The 18852-nt window shown below is 43.3% G+C and overlaps 1 protein-coding gene across 2 annotated transcripts in view; it reads left to right on the forward strand.

The window, feature by feature from the left end:
* The window catches only part of GAREM1 (GRB2 associated regulator of MAPK1 subtype 1), a 194238-nt gene extending 177572 nt beyond the window's left edge, over positions 1–16666 (forward strand). The window contains exons 5-6 of one of the 2 annotated variants that reach the window (XM_034996093.1): positions 9847–10013; positions 11708–16666. In XM_034996093.1, coding sequence (XP_034851984.1) covers positions 9847–10013; positions 11708–12605 — 1065 coding nt within the window. In that variant the 3' untranslated portion in view covers positions 12606–16666. The remainder of the gene's footprint in view (positions 1–9846; positions 10014–11707) is intronic. The other variant, XM_034996094.1, reaches the window with a different exon arrangement.
* Positions 16667–18852: the final 2186 nt, after the last annotated feature.

Raw genomic sequence — 18852 nt, forward strand, 5'->3', positions numbered from 1 at the left:
TGCAAAGTACTTGGCACTGTTCCCTGGCACTTGGTAAGCACTCAGTAAATAGTAGCCGTAACTCAATATGGGACAGGTTCCAACTTAGGGTCAGATGGAAAACGATTTTTTGGGAGGTTTTTTCCCTCAGTCCTTTCTTAATGAGGGTGTAAGACCTCTTCAAAGAGTCAAGGAGGCTGACGGGAACAGGCCCATCTCCCTCCATAGTCAGCCCAGCACCCAGGCAGGGGCCCTTTGTCCCCACATTCCAAAAGCATGTGTGATAGTTTCATTTTACTGGTCTCTGAGATATTACAAAAACCTAATTGGGTTTAAAAATAACAAAACATTCTTCCCATCTGAGGCGCGATTATTGCTAATTAAAATATCCATTTGATAAGCTAGGTGTTAATGTTATAGTTACCCAGCTGTGGAGCCAGATTTGTACTCATCAAAGAGGTACAGAAATGCTCAGCATCCTGGACCCCAGTAATGTCGAATCCTTTCATGGGGGCAGTTGGGGTTTTGAAGAGCTTTAAAGCACCTGGGAAAAAGCCACATGTAGCCCTAAGGCTGCAAGCTCACGTCAAGAAACTGAAATTCCCAGACAAACCTGAATAGAAATATTAAGACTAACAAGTTGCTGGGACGCCTGGGTGGCTCAGTCGGTTAAGCGTCTGCCTTCAGCTCAGGTCATGATCCCAGGGTCCTGGGATCAAGCCCCACATCGGGCTCCCTGCTCAGGGGGGAGCCTGCTTCTCCCTCTGCCTGCCGCTCCCCCTGTTCATGCTCTCGCTCCCCCTGTTCATGCTCTCCCTCCCCCGCCCCTGACAAATAAATAATAAATAAATAAATCTTTAAAAAAAAAAAAAAAAGACTAACAAGTTGTCCTGGCAAATTCTGTTCCTCAGCATGGCTAGGCTAGGTCACGGTGTAACCAGGTGTCACCACCTGGAGGTATCCACCCTACAGAATTAGGGACCTCACATGACTACCAAAGTTAGGAAAAAAGCTATAAAAAGATGTTTGTTTATAAACTAAGGGAAGTGGCTGTGAGAACTGATTTGACTGAGTTTTTATATTATTTTGTCTTTGGGCTTTTGCCCTGTATCAAATGTTAGCATTAGAAAAGGCATTAAAAGCCAGATTTTCTTAAATAAATCTGACATGGTAATATTCAGGTTTAGGTACTAAAAAGATTAATCTGGAAGTGACTATTTATTTTTCAAAGTAATTGCTCTACAAAAAGATTCGCTCAGGATTCCACTAATTAATGAGGTCTCCTAAGGCATTTGACATTTAATTAATTTTAATTACGACTTTTGAGGAGTACTCTGAGAGCAAGCCATACCTGCATTCCCATTTGTTAATTGAAATAAGGACTAAATTATTACTGTGTTTTGGTAATTTTGAAACTAATTGCCTCTGGTTTTGTGTAGGTTATTTGTTTTTAAATGAAACCTTCTAAACCAAGAAGTGTTTTTCTCCTGTGTCCGTTTGAAAGTCTCAATGATGAGAATGCTAATAATTATAATATTCTGTGGGATAGCTCTTGTTTTCAGATCTGCACTCTTGAGTACCATTTGCACAAAATCACATTAATGTGAAGGTTATATACTGTTTAAATAGATCTATCATGTATTATACTCCTTGCTCAGAAAAGGGCTTTATTCTCTCCCCCAGTGGCATATTCCTTCTTCTGAGTCCATAGAAGCACCCTAGAATTTAAACAAGTATTCTTTTCAGAACCACTTGCCCTTCTTGCCGCCCAGTAAGTGGCCTCCGCCTTGCCTCCCTTGCCTGAGGCTGGGAGATTGGAGGTCATTTCAAACCTAGGTCTGTCTTTAGGTCCTTATCGTCAGTGTATAAAACTGGAAGGAAAAAAAAAAGTATTCATCTAAGAATCAGGATTTTGACTGTAAATCACATCTACCCTTGAGTAATTAATCACATAGAGTTTCATTTATTGCTATTTTGTCATTATAAACTTTCATTTCTGTTCGGCTGAAAATATCCTGATGGGTATGTGACAGGGTTATGAACTCTTTGTATAAAAGCCTCTTTATAAATAAGATTTCTTAAGGCTGTAATGATTTTGTTATCTGGGAGAGGGAGTGTGGGAAGCAATATAAAATCCAGGGCAGAGGGCAGGCACTGAAGGCAAAGTTGCAAAGTTCAAGGAAGCATGGTTACAAAACTCCTTTCTTTCGATTGCTGACATTATCCTGAAGTTGGCTTTTTAGAGTAGAAAATTCACAGTACAGGTGAGTCCAGTTGTAGATCAAGCTCACTTAAAGTATCTGGGTATTTTCTGAATCATTGTCAACAAAGAAACAAAATGATCCTTACCCCGCCTAAGTGATGCTGAAATCTCTTCGGTGACTGCCCACGATTCTAAGCAGCATGATCTTTGAGACAGAAGATTTTCACCCTCAGGCATGTGATGGTATGTTTTAAACCACAGACAAGGGAAGTGTATGTCCTTGTCAGCAGGTGTCTCCAGATCCATTGCCATGGATTTAAAAGTTGAGTACACTGTGATAAAATTGATTTTTCCCCCAAAAAGATGGCTACACGAAAGATGTCACAGTAAGTGTTCCATTTACTTTTCTTAAGCAGTCTCTTCGGTCCAGTTAGTGAAAAGGTATAAAAAGTGTTATTTCTTCCAGAGAAGACAAGTAGAGAGTTCCAAGAAATGAAAACTTTCCAAGGAATATTATACCAACCCCCCCCATCCCTACATTGTGCTGTTTCATAAACACTTGGTGTGTCTTTGGTTTCTTGTATTCTTTTAATCCCTAGAAGTGTGAGAAAAACTTAATGTCACAGGAGAAAGAAATTAGATCATAGGTAATGTATATAAAATGCTCTAATTATGTGTAACAAACGTTACATATAATAAACATACATTAACAAATACATGTAACCTTGTTTTCAAACCATGCAATAATGAGCTTTGTTACTTTGATTAGATTCTCATGCATTTCTTTTAACGTGTGGCTATTTAGGGAGAAGACCTTCTTGTCCATTTTTCACAAATGATTGGTCCTTTACACTGTGCTCAGTTCCCTCCCAGCCACACGGAGTTAGAGCTGAAGGGAGCGGAGAGGGGAAAGGACAGTTAATTGCTATTCCCGGAGTCAGGAAAGCAAGTTAAACTTCATAGACCGTGTTCTGAAAATGAAGAAAATAGTCCCATTCTATGACGCGTTTGATTTCAACCAAAGATTGGGGTTGGGTTTTGACTTTGTTGACCACCTTCACTTAGAAACATAAACTTTCCTAAGTCATTCATTCTCTTGGGTGTGTGTTCCATCTTTGCTCTGGCTATTAGACAGTAAGTTACCCTTAATTTCTTTCCTAGCTTTACAGTGGCCAGTGATGGAATGGCTAAGGCAGGAAGCAATGGAAAAATGTCTGTTCTCCTCTCTGTCTTCTTAAATGAAGGGAAAGCATGGGTCCTAGGAGTCAGTAAGCACTTCCAGAAGGCTTCCAGGTTATTATGTGTGTGCATGTATATACCCGGGCACATTTTTAAAGTTTCTTCCAAGCTTAGGGAGAAAAAAGCCATGCCTTCTTCAATCCACTGTCCCTTTCTAATAACCGCCTCTTCCTTCTTTTCTAGTCAGTATTCTTGAAAAGAGTGATGTGCCCTCCTGAGTCCACCCTCACCTCCTGTTCTGCCTTTGACTCACTGGAATCTGTCTTCCAGGCTTTTTACTTTTTCTTTTTCTTTTTTTTTTTTCATTCTGATTTCTTTTGCTTAAGAGCTGCAGTGACCTGCTAACTCTCACATATCTTCCAGATCTTTCCTGACTTCCTGACATGTTCTCATCCTTACACCGCCATTCTGCTGTCCTCCCCTCCCTTCACTCCTTTGACACCATTTGGGCAGGGTTCTGCTTGGGGACTGCTAAAATAGAATCACTCGTTTCCTCCTTCTTTGTCTCCTCTTCTGCCCATTCCTTAGGGGTTCAGCCTGCTTTGCTTCTCATCTGAGATCCCAGTGCCACCATCACGCAGATCCTGTTGGTAGAGCATCAAACTCAAGCTTAGTATTTTCAAAACAGAACTCCTTGGCTTCTCCCAAGCTCTGTTCTTCCTTCTAAGTTTCTTTGTCTGATAAATGGCACCAGTACTTGCCTCATCATTGAAGCCCCCAGACCCAAGCATCACATTGGTGGGGTTTTTTTTCATGCTTCTGTGCCTTTTGCACACTCATAATTCCTTCTTCCTGAAGACTTTCTCAGTACAACTTCCTATGAATTCATTCTTCTTCTGTCACCTTGAATAAATTAATGGTGCTCCTACTAACCTTTGCTCTTATACTTCTGTTATTACAGAACCAATTTGTGTCTTGATTATATGTTTGTCTCCCTTCTTCCCAACTAATTCCATGAGCTTACTCATTTTTGTATACATAACAGTAGCTCAGTGAGCATGTGATAGGCACTCAACATACATTTGAACAAATCAATAGCAAAATGGAATTAATGTAGTGTGTAGGAAAAGGGAAAGGGTTGGCCATGTTCTTCAGACATTTAGGGACAGTGGAAGTAGATAGTGGCTCTGATCTCAGCTCTTAGTCCCCACACACCTTTTACAGCTTACTTCAAACCCTGACTATTAAATTATGTCAGTGTGTTAGATGGCAGTCATGTGAATAGGCCTTGTACACTAAAGAAAGGTGACTAGAGAGTGTTCTAGAAAGAGCAGAACTCACCATTTCTGCCTTTCAATAAATTACCTTTATATTTAGCCCTGCATTAGCAGTCTGCTGCATGAATGCTAAGTTTTCTTAATCCTGAGTAGCGGTGTCTTACATTTGATAAGAATGTAATCATTGAGCATTTTACGAAAGGGAAGGCCCTGCAGTGAAGGAGCAAGGATGAGATAATTGTACTGGAGATGGAATTGCTGGAAAGAGGAAGATTGGTTGATTGATTTTCAGAGAGAAATTGTGTGTGTGTGCATGCGAGCGGGGGCAGGGTGGGTGGGCAGAGGGAGAGAGAGAGAGAGAGAGAGAGAGAATCTCAAGCAGACTCCCTGCTGAGTGCAGAGCCCAACTCAGGGCTGATCCCATGACCCTGAGGTAATGACCTGAGCTGAAATCAAGAGTCAGACACTCAGCTGACTGAGCCACCCAGGCGCCCCGGAAAGAAGAGCTTAGGCCAGAGAATTCATGAAGCAAGGCTCTGGGGACAGCAGGGAGCCAGCTCTCCCTGCTGCCACCTGAGTCCATGTTGTGTTCGTTGACGGTGTCCTAACCAGCAGGAGCCAGGAGCTTGTCTTCAAACACCCAAACTACTCGTAACCAGAAATGATCAACCAGTAGCAAAGGTCATGCATAATCTGTGATAGTAACGCCAGCCCGTCGCTCAGGACTAGTGTTGGAGGTTTACTCCTGATAATCCAGGTACCTCACCCTCCCGTGCTGCCCTACATGTTGTGTTGGACAGGAAGAGAAGGACTCTAGTCCGCCAGCCATCCTGTATTCTGTAATATCCTCATTGAGAATAGTAATTTTTCGGGGGGGTTGACAATTTCCCAGTTTAGAAATACCGTCTTTGTCATTTTCACACTCCTGCTATGCCCAGTGTGGTGGGGGTAGAGTTGAGCGTGGTCATATGTGACAGGTCTTCTGGCGCACTTTTTCTCGAGATCGACGCTAATATGAGGACACACAAAAAATTAACATCCAGCCCAAATGACTTATCAATAACAATTTCCACATAAAAATATAAAAGGCATTCTTACAGTATACATTTTAAAATAAAAGTGCCTTTTTGTTGTATTTTTTTGTGACATCTGTTAACCTCTACCTAGCATTCTGTGGGACATATTTGTACCCGAGGTGACAAATCCCCAAACTCTGTCATCCACAGGGTACCAATAACAACAATGACAGTCCCTACCATTTTCACTTGCAGACTAATTGACTATACATGGAAAGTAAGTAAATATAAACAGTGTGAGCTGAGTTCAGAAGCAGTGACACGTACAGGTGGCCACGTGCAGTGGTCTCAGACCAAGCATGTAATGTTTGGGACTGAGCCTTAGGAAGTGGCATTTAGGAAGAGACAGGCAGTAACCACAGCAGAGAGGAACAGTCAAGGACAGGCGTGTCCAGGCGACACTGAACCTGCCTCTTTGGATGGACCTGTGCTCATATAGAGGAGTGGTGGGAGAAATAACTAGAAAGATGGAATAAGATGGAGTAATTTCTGTAGCTACCAAATATAGCCAGAAAGACTGCAGAAGCCTTCAGTGGGAAGCAGGGGAGGCTGAACTTTATCCAGCAATCAGAGGGTGCCACTGGAGATGGGAAGTAACGTGATGAAAGCCACATGCTGAAACTTTTACAAGGAATCCACTGAAAATGTAGCACTTGAAAGTGGAATTGAATATGAGGGAAACTGGAAATAGGGTGATTGGCCATCCAGTCTTGTAAATTGCTTTTTATTGTCAGATAAAATTCATTTCAAAAAGAACTACACTGCTCTTGGATATATATGTTCCATGTTGAATCCAATCAAGAAGCAAAGTAGAACAATTACTGTTATAAGGGCGTAGGAGGTAGGAAGTACGATGGCACAGTAAACCCTCACTATTTGTAACTTCTGGATCCCAAAATGTATATATTTTACCAAAGCGTATAGTTTTTCCCATAAACTGCATATGACTTCATTTGAGAATCCGCAGCAGTAAGTTGAAAGCAATAAAGTTGGGGGCTCCTGGCTGGCTCATTGGTAGAGCATGCAACTCTTGGTCTCGGGGTTGTGAGTTCGAGCCCCAGGCTGGGTGTAGGGACGACTTAAAACAAAATCTTTCAAACAGAAAGAAAGGAAGTAACAAGTTAAACGCAACATGTAGAGAGCAGGTGGTCAGCTGTGCTGAGCGCCAAGCGGCCCTAACACACTTGCTTGGAGCTGCACAAGCTGGCCCTTTTGTACCTCTACAAAGTTACACCTGAATTCTTGTCATGGGCCAGGTCTTTTTAAAGTCGTTTTTGTTTTTGTTTTTGTTTTTGTTTTCAACTACCTTTTCTCCAAAATGGATTTCAAATCAGCCTGATTCTTTGCCACTAGACTCACAATGACACCCAAACAGCCCTCTCCTCACAAGGGAAGAGAACCTTTCTCTGGCCTTCTAGTAGCATCTCTTCACTGACTCCACCCCATCTCCTAAGAGCGAGAAACACACACACACACACATACACACACACACATACACACACTCTGTTACTCCTTTCAGGAGTCCTGTGGCCACCCCAAACACTTCCTTTATCTCTGATATAGTCTGGAGTTTAGCTATAAACACTCCAGTTCGCCATAGCTCACCTCCCCGGGCCCTGTGCCCTACAAATGCTTCTTTCCACTACTTCCTCTCCACACCTCCTCTCATGTGGGAAACCTATTGGAAAGCTCTTCGGGACTGCCCCATTATAGAAGAGGATGGCAGAACCGGCTCAAAGTGACCTTAGTTAGAAGAACAGGAAGAGGGGACTTCCCATAGGTCACAGGTGGCCGCTTTTCTGTGTTCCAAGACCTAAGTCAGTCAGTTACTTTGAATTAAAATGCATATTGTCATGGACATCTCAGCATATCATAACTGACATCTAGGTAAGTGAGCCCTAATGAAACGTCACAGTTAGTGACTACTTTCAGAACTTAGAAATTTCTAAATCAAATTCAGCATTAACCATGTTCTCCTGTGCTTTTCTCTAACCCAGTATTGAAAAGGGACTGTTTATTTTAAAAATTAAAAAGCTATAGGACAGGCTCCTTATCTTACGTTTTCCATTCCTGTTACCATAAGCATAAACAGAATCAGGCACAGGTATAATAAAGTAACACCCATCCATCCTAGATTCTATAGATAGTCCCTAAGAAAGAAAAGAAACATAGTTGGCTCCTGTACAAATCACTAACAAGACGGAAGCTGACTCACTATCTTGGTTACTTATTTTGTAACCAATATATACTCCTGAAAGCCAGCCAGTGGGGTAACCCGGCCAGAGGTTTTCAGTGTCCTAGTTGATTCTCAGCTCCTTAAGAAAAGGAGACCCTCCGGAGGCGCCTGGGTGGCTCAGTTGTTAAGTGTCTGCCTTCAGCTCAGGTCATGATCCCAGGGTCCAGTCATGATCCCAGGGTCCTGGGTTCGAGCCCCACATCAGGTTCCCTGCTCAGCCAGGAGCCTACTTCTCCCTCTCCCGCTCCCCCTGCTTGTATTCCCTCTCTAGCTGTCTCTCTCTCTCTGTGTCAAATAAATAAATAAATAAAATCTTAAAAAAGAAAAGAAAAGGAGACCCTCCAGTGGTGCAGGAGTTCCTGCCCCCCGCCCCCCGCCCCGAGCCAGCTGAATAATCCTCTCTCTCTTCCTTATCCAAACCCACGTCCTCCCAGATTTTCTTTCTGTAGTCATCCACTACCTCTTTTCTAAAAACTCAAAAGGGAAAAGCCTACAGCTATTGGAGAAGAGAATCTGCTGCTCAGAATACTTCATTTCAACCTAAAGAGCTTTTCCAAATGAAAAACGATCACCAGTGGGTCCCAATAACCAGGGCTATGGGTCCTCCGGGTGGGAGCAATGATCCTCTGTGCTAGGAAGAAATGCAACAGATGAGATTTTTTAAATTGCTTCCATTTCACTTAGAACTGAGGTTTGCGTGGTCATGTGACTTTCCGTAGCGTCTGGTTTTTTCTGGCATGCGGCTCAGGTCTGGGAAGCCAGTTAGAGGCCCAGTGTGCCGTGTAGGTGTAGTGGATGCAATGGCACGTGAACCTATTTTATTTGGTCTTAAGCAAACCCAATACCAAAGCTAATGGAAGCTTGCTGTTTCATTGTCCTCATTACCCCAGAGCTGCGGGGACAGAAAGAAATTGAAGGCAAAGGTGAAAAAATTGTTGGGAACACGGCTTAAAAGCAGGCAAGGACCTTTCTGACGAAGTCGGAATTGGCTGTTTTTACCTGTGTGGCTTCTGGTAGACTAGCACAACCGGGTATAAACTGCCCCCTGCTGCCTGACACAGAGAAGTACATTTAAAAATGTCCGCTTCATTAAAAAGAACCCTATTCTCGAATGCCTCTGTGACTGGAACAGAAAAGGAGGGTGGGGGGGTAACAGCCCGCAGACTCATACAAGCCATGGACCTCACAGGTCACCTAATCCTCTCCCAGGTGAGGCCGAAGGAAGTCAGAGGCAGCTCTCATGAAAAGTGCTGTTTGGGGTTTGGAGGTCGGCCTCACTACTCCATCTGCAGCCTTGTTCCAGCAGCATCCGTGACACCCGGGAGCTAGTTAGAAATGCAGGTTCCTGGGCCCCGCCCTAGGTCTACTGAGTCAGAGTCTGCCCTTTGAGAAGATCCCGGGTGATTCACATGCACACTTAGGAGTGGGAAGCCCTGCACATAACTTCAGAAGGAGCCTCCACCCTGGAGAAGAGCCTCCAGTCCCGAAGGTTTGGATCACACTGAATTCAGTTTGAACAGGGGATAAACACAACCCAGTAGAAGAGTTTGATCCTCTATTAAGATCATAATTGCCTTACGTCCTTATTTTCTTAATACTTCCGTTTTACACAGCTCACACGTCACTGGCCTTTGAACTCACTGTCGTTCACGTTACTGGCCACGATTCAGTGGCCACTGGCGTTTGCCACGCAGTCCCCTTGAAAATCGGTCTGTCCCGCCAAGTTCGTGACAGGCGTGGATTTGATCTCGGGCAGCACCTGTGTTTATCATCCTCCTCACGTGCTGCGGTCTTCTCGCTCCACCCGCCTTATGCCCCTGCCGTTACTGTTTTAAGAGTAGCAACTTGACCCGTTGTCAGTCTGTTGCTAACCCAGAGTGTTCTTTTCCGCGCCAGGTCAGGGAAGAGTGCCGGCTCCTGAACGCCCCTCCTGTTCCACCCCGAAGCGCAAAGCCTTTGTCCACAAGCCCCTCGGTCCCTCCTCGTACGGCCAAGCCAGCTCGGCAGCAGACTCGCTCTCCCAGCCCCACCCTGTCCTACTATTCGTCAGGGCTGCACGACATGTAAGTCTTAACGCCAGGGCACGCGTCTTCTTGTCGGCCAGCTCACCGCTTCTTGAGAACAGAGCCAAGGGTAGCTGTAGCCTGGGCAGGAGGTGGGAGAGGAAGTGTTCTTTAAACACAAAAGGATTTTGCTGGAAAAGCATGATGGGGCCCCTGTTGGTTTCAAGCGAGGATGGAAGAACCAGTGTTCTAGGAAGAAAAGAAACCACAGTGTAGGTGAGAAACTCCGCGACAAAGGCTGACTGGATTCTCTTTAAAGCAAGCCACGGAGTGCCACCAGCTCTCACAGACCAGCCTCTCGTTCTTTCCACTCCCACTTCTGCACAAGCAGACAACAGCACCTTCAACCGGGACCTAGAGTTGAAAGGGTCCTGTTGGCTCTGCTCTGCCTTTCCAACCATTACGGGAATCCCTTCTTGACCGCTGCGGTCTGGTAGCCATTCGCTTCTGTCTGGATCCTTCCAGTGCTGTGAGCTCCTTCTTTTGCACTGCAGCTCATTCCATCGTTGGCAAACGCCAGTGATTTTTTTTGGTAATCTTTCCCTATATCCAGTTGAAATCTAGCTCCACATAAGTTTCAACTGTTTCTTACCTCTGGAAAAAAAAAAAAAAAAAAATAGATCCTCCCTGCTTCTCTTTGTCAGCCTGTGAACAATTTGAAGTCAGCTAAGATGTAAGTCTTCTCTTCTCCAGAGAGATCGCCTCAGTTCCTCCAGCTATTTCCCCTGGCATCGCTGCCTGGTCCCTCATCAGCCTGGTCACCCCACCTCTGAGCACACCCTGGCTTCCCTGTCACTCTTAAAATATGGCCCCCAAGTTGAAGGCACTGCTCCATGTCTGGTCTTCACCATGTAAAATAGCTCTCTTTTGCAGTTATTCTTTGTTCTCTGGACGTTGAAATCCTTATGCTAGTTTTACTCAGTTGAATAGAAGCCAAGGCAAGCATTGTGTTTGACGCATCTCTTCTCACCTCAGACTTTGGGATGGAAATAGAGTCATAGGTGCTGGTGCTGTAGTCTTGTCACATGGCCCAAGGATGACAGGCACGAGGCCCCATCTGCAGCTCTCATGCCACCCTGACCTGCTGCAGACATTACTCATCATTCACACGACCTATTGGTGATAAGCCTAAACATGGCTTAAGAATTTTTCTCATCGTGGGGCGCCTGGGTGGCTCAGTCGTTAAGCGTCTGCCTTCGGCTCAGGTCCTGATCTCAGGGTCCTGGGATCGAGCCCCGCATCGGGCTCCCTGCTCGGCGGGAAGCCTGCTTCTCCCTCTCCCACTCCCCCTGCTTGAGTTCCCTCTCTCGCTGTGTCTCTCTCTGTCAAATAAATAAATAAAATCTTAAAAAAAAAAAAAAAAGAATTTTTCTCATCGTAAAGATCCAGACCCACTCACAGTGATTTTCTTGTTAGTTAAATTAAATATATATATGTATTTGCCACCTCTACTATAACCTTTTAAATCATTATAATTCATATCTGTGTAATTATCGGTGAATTTTAGTAACTTAAAGACTTTTTTTAAAACCCGGTGAAGTTAGCAGATACTTTATTGGATTCATGACAAGAAATACTGCATTTTTCTTCCTAGCTGTCCTTTTCTACTCAGAAGTGACATCTGGGGGATAAGGGTCGGCTCGATATTTGGCTGCTACTTTTGACTCACCTCCCTTTCTGTGTTTGCTCTTAAGCAGCGTTCCTAAAAGCGACACGAGTCCTTCCGAAAGTGCGCCTGTGTCCTGCTATCCCTGCAACCGCGTGAAAACTGATTCCGTGGACCTCAAGTCCCCGATGGGAAGTCCCTCTGCTGACACGCTCTCCTCCAGGCTCTCGTGGCCCAACCATTATTCGGGAGCGTCGGAGAGCCAGACCAGGAGCGACTTCCTGCTGGGTCCCAGCAGGAGCTACAGTTACCCACGACAGAAGACGCCAGGCACACCAAAGAGAAACTGCCCAGCACCCTTTGATTTGGACGGCCGTGAGCTCTCGGCCAGTCCCCCTGGCTCCATCACTTCAGAATTCAGCGGCAGCGTCCCTGCCTGTCCCAAGTCGGCCAGCTACTCCGTGGAGGGCACGGATGAGAAAACTCAGGCTGCTGACACAACCAAGCAGAGTCTTTCGTGCCCTGCCCTACCCCCCAGGGCTCCAAAGCCAGTGGAAGAGAAAGCCGCCTCGGACACTGCTCCCTTGCCTCTGAAAATTGATGGTGCTGAGGAAGACCCCGAGCCTGGGTCCCCGGACCTCTCTGAGGACCAGTACTTTGTTAAAAAGGGCATGCAGGACATCTTCTCCGTCACCTACCCCTTCTCATCTCCGCTCCACCTCCAGCTGGCCCCCAGGTCCTGCGGCGATGGCTCCCCATGGCAGCCGCCCGCTGACCTGTCGGGACTCTCTGTAGAAGAAGTGTCCAAGTCGTTGCGGTTTATTGGTTTGTCTGAAGATGTCATATCCTTCTTCGTTACTGAAAAGATCGATGGGAATTTGCTCGTTCAGCTGACGGAAGAAATCCTCTCCGAGGATTTCAAACTGAGCAAACTGCAGGTGAAGAAAATAATGCAATTCATTAACGGCTGGAGGCCCAAAATTTAGCCAAATAACCCCAGCTAGCATTGAACAAAACGGACAAATGTGTGTGCTAGAAGGGGTGGGCTGGGACACAATTCCATGTTTTTTGCACTAAAAACCTTCTCTGTAAATAGGGATAAGAGAAACTCTTACTATGCAGATTACGTTTTTGAATGGTGAACAGGCTATTTTGTACATCAATAAAAATGCTGTACAGAACACTTAGAGGTGTGCCTTGTACATCACTCAACAGCTGCTCAAAGACAAAAGGCATGTTCAGAGAATTAATTCTCACCCAAGTAGGTTTATGCGAGAAGGTATGATATTTATTACAAAATAGCCAAAGCTGAAAACCGTAAGAATCAAAAAAACAACAAAACAACAAAAAAGAACTTAAAAAAAAAAAAAACACTTTTTGAACAACAGTTCTCTCCTTTGGGGGAATCGACTTTAGACAATTAACTATTCTGTGCTCTGTTGTTTGGATTGCTCAGCAGTGCTAATTGTTTTACTCTTGTGCCTGAAAATGTTAGTGATATGAAATGACACTTTACTGTTTGTTATATGCTTGGTGGGGATCTTTTCATCAAAAGGCATTTTCCAAAAGTCACATGTTGCTAGAGGATGTATGAAATAATACAAATCATGACCACAATAATTTATCTGTAACTGCTGCTAATTTTATTGAGCAGTGGAAAAAAAAAACCCAGAATATATGCATATATGTGTATATATGTATACACAATACAAACATGTTTTAAACATCATTATTAGTCTGATATTTTAGATAACATCTGTTCGCTTTCAAAGATCCATTGAGGTTTGGGGCTGTTAACTAAGTTGACGCTCTTAGGAAGAGTGGACAGAATGATTCCAAAGATTCTCAGAACCCTTCCCCTCAAAGCTCAGTCTGACTCGGCTTCATCACTGAAAGCTTGGAAGAAATCAGTAGAGGGTCTGTATTAAAGAATTAAATTTGATTGTAAGCCCATGGGCGGTGGTTGGCACGTAATACTTGCATGCCGATGTCTGGGAAAATGGTAGTTTCTTGTCAGAGGGTAATTCATCTCCGGTTTGAGGGTCTTCTTTTTTCCCCAGTGTCTAACAGCAAGAGGTCTGAAGAGCATTTCGCAGAGTGTATTAGGTGTTCTTCACACGCTTGTGCTTCAGGAGAGCTCAAAAATCAGACTTACGACCTTCATCTTTTGAGTAATTTTTTATGAAGTATCAGTAAGTACACTTGTTTCGTTCATAAGCCTCTTCTTTTCCTCTCGTCCAAAGACAATACATTATTACCATACTTTTATTCCAAGAATTCCAGGACATTATTCTGACGGTTCTTGACAGATGTGATTAAAATTTCCAAAATATGCCTCATCATCATTGTTGACTTTTTGAAGGAATGTAAATCTTAGAAAAGTTCTAGTTCTCCAAGCAAGCCACCAGCCCTAGCCCTGCCTCCCCCCCAGTCTGATTCTGGATGTGCAGACATCTGTGACTGAGGTCAGCCCACCAGGCGTCAATATGACTTGCAGGATTGGCTTCTATCTTTTTATCCAGTCTTCCTGCTCACCAAAATACCTAAACAAAGGTAAAGACAAGACCCACGATAACGCAACATGCAATATGCAATATGGCTTTATTTCTTGACATTAAAGATGTTCTTAAATCCATCTCCTGGTTTAGAATTGAGGTGAATTGAACCTCTTCTCATTTTCCATCCTAAATCTTTTTTTTTTAAGGCATTTTTTTTTCCTCCCTTCACACATCTCCCAAAATGTAAATACTCTCGGTAAAATGCATCCCATAAGGCAAACTGGAGCGCCCCTTCAGAAGTAACTGAAAAATCTATATGGAAGTTTCCGGTCCTGCACTCACATGACATGAGACCCCTCAGTGACTTTCATGTTTAAAAAAACATCCTTCTGTGTCAGCAACCACTTCCATGGCAACATTAACCTCTCAGCACTTTCTTTTAAAATAAAAGCAGAGGATGCAGTTGAAACGCTGCACGTTTTTCTCTAGCAAATCCTTGCTGAGTCTGCTTTTAAGTACCTGACCCTTGGACACAATTCTCAGATTCCGGCGGGAGGAACAGAGCGGGTTTGGGTTTACTATGAAGGCTGCCCCACATAAACAGCTGACTCCTTTTATGTTTCTCTTTTTATGTTTTATTTTGCAAAAACTTGACACAAATAGTTTCTGGTTTTTGTCCTGGCATGTGTACATCAAGTTTGTATTGGTGGCAATATAGAGACTACTTGGGGGCAGGCGCTATGGCCTTTGGGTCATGTATTCAAATTTGTTGAGCACCTTTTATCGCCAGGCACTATGCTGGTATGACTCGACAATGCTGAAAAAAAAAAGCCCTCTTGGAGCTCATGATGTTTATATTTAAAATCACAGTTGCTGAGACTGCATATGTGTGAGAAAGACAGGAAATCTTCTGGGCAGTTGGATGTATGGAGAGTTAAGTGTGTTCTGTCTTCAAAGAATCACAGATGGAAGAAATGGCAGGCTTTATTAAAGGGGTAAGAAAATCAACGCCACGTGATCGTGAAAACTTAGAATATGTTAGAGGCTGAAAGTATCTCTGACTCCCACTAGCTAATGTTCTCTTTTACCGATTAGGAATGTTTTTGACTGTGATAACTAACTTCTGGCATCTCCAAAGGCACAGATACATGTAGCTGCCATTCCTGAGCTGAACACTTTGTAGAGGACCTTGGCACCCTGACTAGACAAGGCAGAGAGGATCACAGCAAGAGACACAGTGCAGGGATGGGGAGGAACCGGCCTTTCCCTGCTAAGAGCTGCAGTTTCGCAGTGAGAAATGATGTTCTAGAGATCCCCAGAAGCAGAACTTTTGCTAACACAACCAGGTCAAGACTGAACATATCTGGCAGGTTCCCTGCAGTCAGTGCGGTGACCATGGGGCTTAGGGGAAAGTGTCTGTCTAAACAGGACCCTCCTTGGGGTTTAAATTCATGGCCCCCATCAGAAAAGAAAATCAGGAATAAGCCAAACCAAGCAGCTAAAGTGTAGAATATGGACCTAACTCATGCTGGAAGGGAGAACTCACACACTCCCGGACCTATTCTTTCTCAGAATCTTGTAAACGCCGGCACATTTCTCCTTGAAGTTGAGCTGCTCAACTTTATGAACTGTGAAATTTACATTTACACTCTTTCAACCCACATATACCATTCAAGTTTATGAAGTTTCAGCAAGCTGCCCATTCGACTAAATTGCTATGTTTATTCTTGTCTCATGTAGAAATAAAACAATCTTATGGGAAACTGTTATGACAATCCATTCCAACTGTTTTCAGACATAGGCATAAACACCCTCTGCTCACATTCCAGAACCACCTGCACACCATCCATACAACTCCTTGAGAAGTTCAGGGGGTGGATGTGGATGGATAGAGGGTCCTTCATTTTCCAAACACTTTGTGTAACAAGTCACTACTCATCATGCCTAAAGAGCATAAAATTAACATTTTGAATAACAAACTGGAAAACAAAACCATTTTCCAAAGTACCTCGTGAACCATTCAAAGGAAATTTCAACGTCAGTCCCCCAGAAAAGTTAAATCTGCTATTGGACACACGAGACTTTCAGAAACTATGACCATTCTATCAATTCCCACTCTTTATCTAGTAATATAAAGGCAATGGGCTGCTAGGGCAAAAAGAGTAAAATGCCCAGAATGCAAATGATGGAAAGTAGGATTTTTTATGCTGTGGGGTTGTAATATTGTGGAATTCTCATGGCCCCTTCTTGTCAAGTCACATTGCGGTTTAGTCTTTAAAACTTTAGTCTTTAAAACTTGTGTTTTAAAATTGATCTCATTGTGAAAACCAGAAACAAGGGGTAAACGTGATATCAGTTAAAACTATGTACAAATATCTTCTGTAATTTTGCTGCTCTGTCTAATTTTTAGGCTATGAATTTTGTAATGAGCTTATCAGATTATAAATTTCCTTTGTTTACAATCTCATGTATTCGGGCTCAGATCATTTCTTAGCTATCAACCTCTTCTCCCATTTTCATATTAAGTTCCATTTAAAATAATTGTTTAAGCTAAGCCTAAAAATTGAACTCAATTAATTAAAAATTGGGGGAGTTTTCCTTGATTTAAATGGAAAGGGTATATTCTTTTCAAAGAATTTTGTAACCGTCTTTATAGGTTCTTTGCTTGGAAAACCGGGGGTGTTAACTACCAGTTAACGGTTGTGTTACTTTCCAGAGCATTATCTAATGGGCCCAATGTGTACCTCAAGATAAACATGGTATGTTCTGTCTAAAAAAGTTCTTTGTTGATTTAAATGGTTCCAAAATGTCTATAAATAAAGAAAATTTAAAAGTTGATCCTCTTGCAGTTCCTCAGTGAGTTGGACCTAGTGCATAGTTTCCTAGAACTCTCTTCCCCACCCTCATGAAGGAGATGAGAACGTGTCTGAAGGGATTCTTAATGCTGCAAGCCTATTCTGTACTAAGAGACTGAAGACAATGGCTATCGTACAAAGAAGCAGCTGGGAGCCAGGTCACCTGATGGCATTCAAAGAAAACCCAGTACCTGTGTGGTCAGGAGTTAGAACAAAAGACAAATAGAGATGAACTGCTGAGCTTTAAGAAAAAAGAAAAAGAAGTCCATGTTTGTGTGGGGGAAAGAAACAACACGCATTCCTCTCTTTTTGGCTTATACATGGTTGAATTTATATAATTACAGCCAACATAAGCGGTGAGAGATGGTGGGGGGTACTGGAGAAAGTCATGGGTCTTCAGCTTGCTGCGACATCCACCAGTGAGTTTTACAGAGAAGCTGGCAAATGACAAGTGGGGGTTGCTTAGGAGAGCTTCTGTTTTACTTGAAATAGCATGAAATAACTTCAGACCATTTTATGGAGAGGCTTTGGGGTAGGGTTAAGGGGCTGAGAGGACGAAAAGACCCATGTCCTGGGCCCCCAACAGGACCCCCTCCCCCAGCTTCACAATCATGCAGAGTCTTCCTGACTTCTTTCACTAGACAAAGTGTTCTCGAATCATCTTCTATTTAAGCCTTCAACCCTCTGTCCTGTTTCACAGGGATAAAGCTTATAACTAAATCCATAGGTGGCTTCTTCCCTGGATTTTGGGGATATGCACTGGAAGAACGTGTAGCATTGAACCTGTAGGATGGGGTTGGCTAAAGCATGCAAGGATCTGTCTCAAGGTCCTAGGAGTACTTAAATCAGATGGGCACTAGGACATATCACTCCCCCAAACTGAAAATTGCAAAGTAAATTTGAGTTTAGAAATAAGTTGGGTTAGAGTCAAATATCTTGAGGTTAGAAAAAGCCAAATCATTGAAAAGAATGATTAAGTACTGGATAAATTCTCATTTCACTGCAATGAATTTTCCCAGCCCCTCCTTGCTTAGCTGACTCATACACTTCCTTCTGGATTTACCAGTACCAATCCCCAAAGCCAGTTAGCTTGCCCTCTGTGCTGGCCTAGCTTCTTGTCCCTTTGTAAGCTATAAGCTCTTCCTATCAGGGCTTATGTCTCCATTGTTGTGTCTTCTAAAGTAGATGCTATTTGGGGTTCTATTGAATGATAGCATGAATACCATCACATTCCTGCTGGTGGCCAGGCTTTGTGCCATCAAGATCAAGATAACAATAAAGTTAAAAAAAAATGACACAAATGAAACTTGTATTTATCATTAAGACTTCTGAGTAGACTTTTTTAAGAGACGGCAAGATAAGAACTTGTTCAGAGGTCCCAGATCGTTTGCATCATTTGCCAATGAATTCATTTTCTTCTAACAGTTTAATTAAGCCAATGACTTCAATTCTTTAATGGATATAAAACAAACTAAAAAAGATCAGTATGTGCCTATCGACTTGAGTGAAATATTGGTTCTAAAAGACACAGGCAATTGAGTAGTGGATATGGTAGAGTGACCAAGCCACGATTGATCTTAGGACTACCTGCAGTGGGTGAAAATAAGGAGTCGGGCACCTGGCTGGCTCAGTTGGTGGAACGTTTGACTCTTGATCTCAGTGTTGTGGGTTCAAGCCCCAGGTTGGGTGTAGGGATTACTTAAAGATGGAATCTTTTTAAAAGAAAGAAGGGAAGGAAGGGAGGGAGAAAGAGAGAGGAAGGAAGGAAGAAAGGAAGGAAGGAAGGAAGGAGAGAGAAAGAAGAAAGAAAGAAAAAAGAAAGAAAGAAAGAAGGAAAGAAAGAAAGAAAGAAAGAAAGAAAGAAAGAAAGAAAGAAAGAA

This window comes from Mirounga leonina, unplaced genomic scaffold (genome assembly GCF_011800145.1).
Source record: "Mirounga leonina isolate KUSES-001 unplaced genomic scaffold, KU_Mleo_1.0 Mir_93, whole genome shotgun sequence".
Classification (NCBI taxonomy): domain Eukaryota; kingdom Metazoa; phylum Chordata; class Mammalia; order Carnivora; family Phocidae; genus Mirounga; species Mirounga leonina.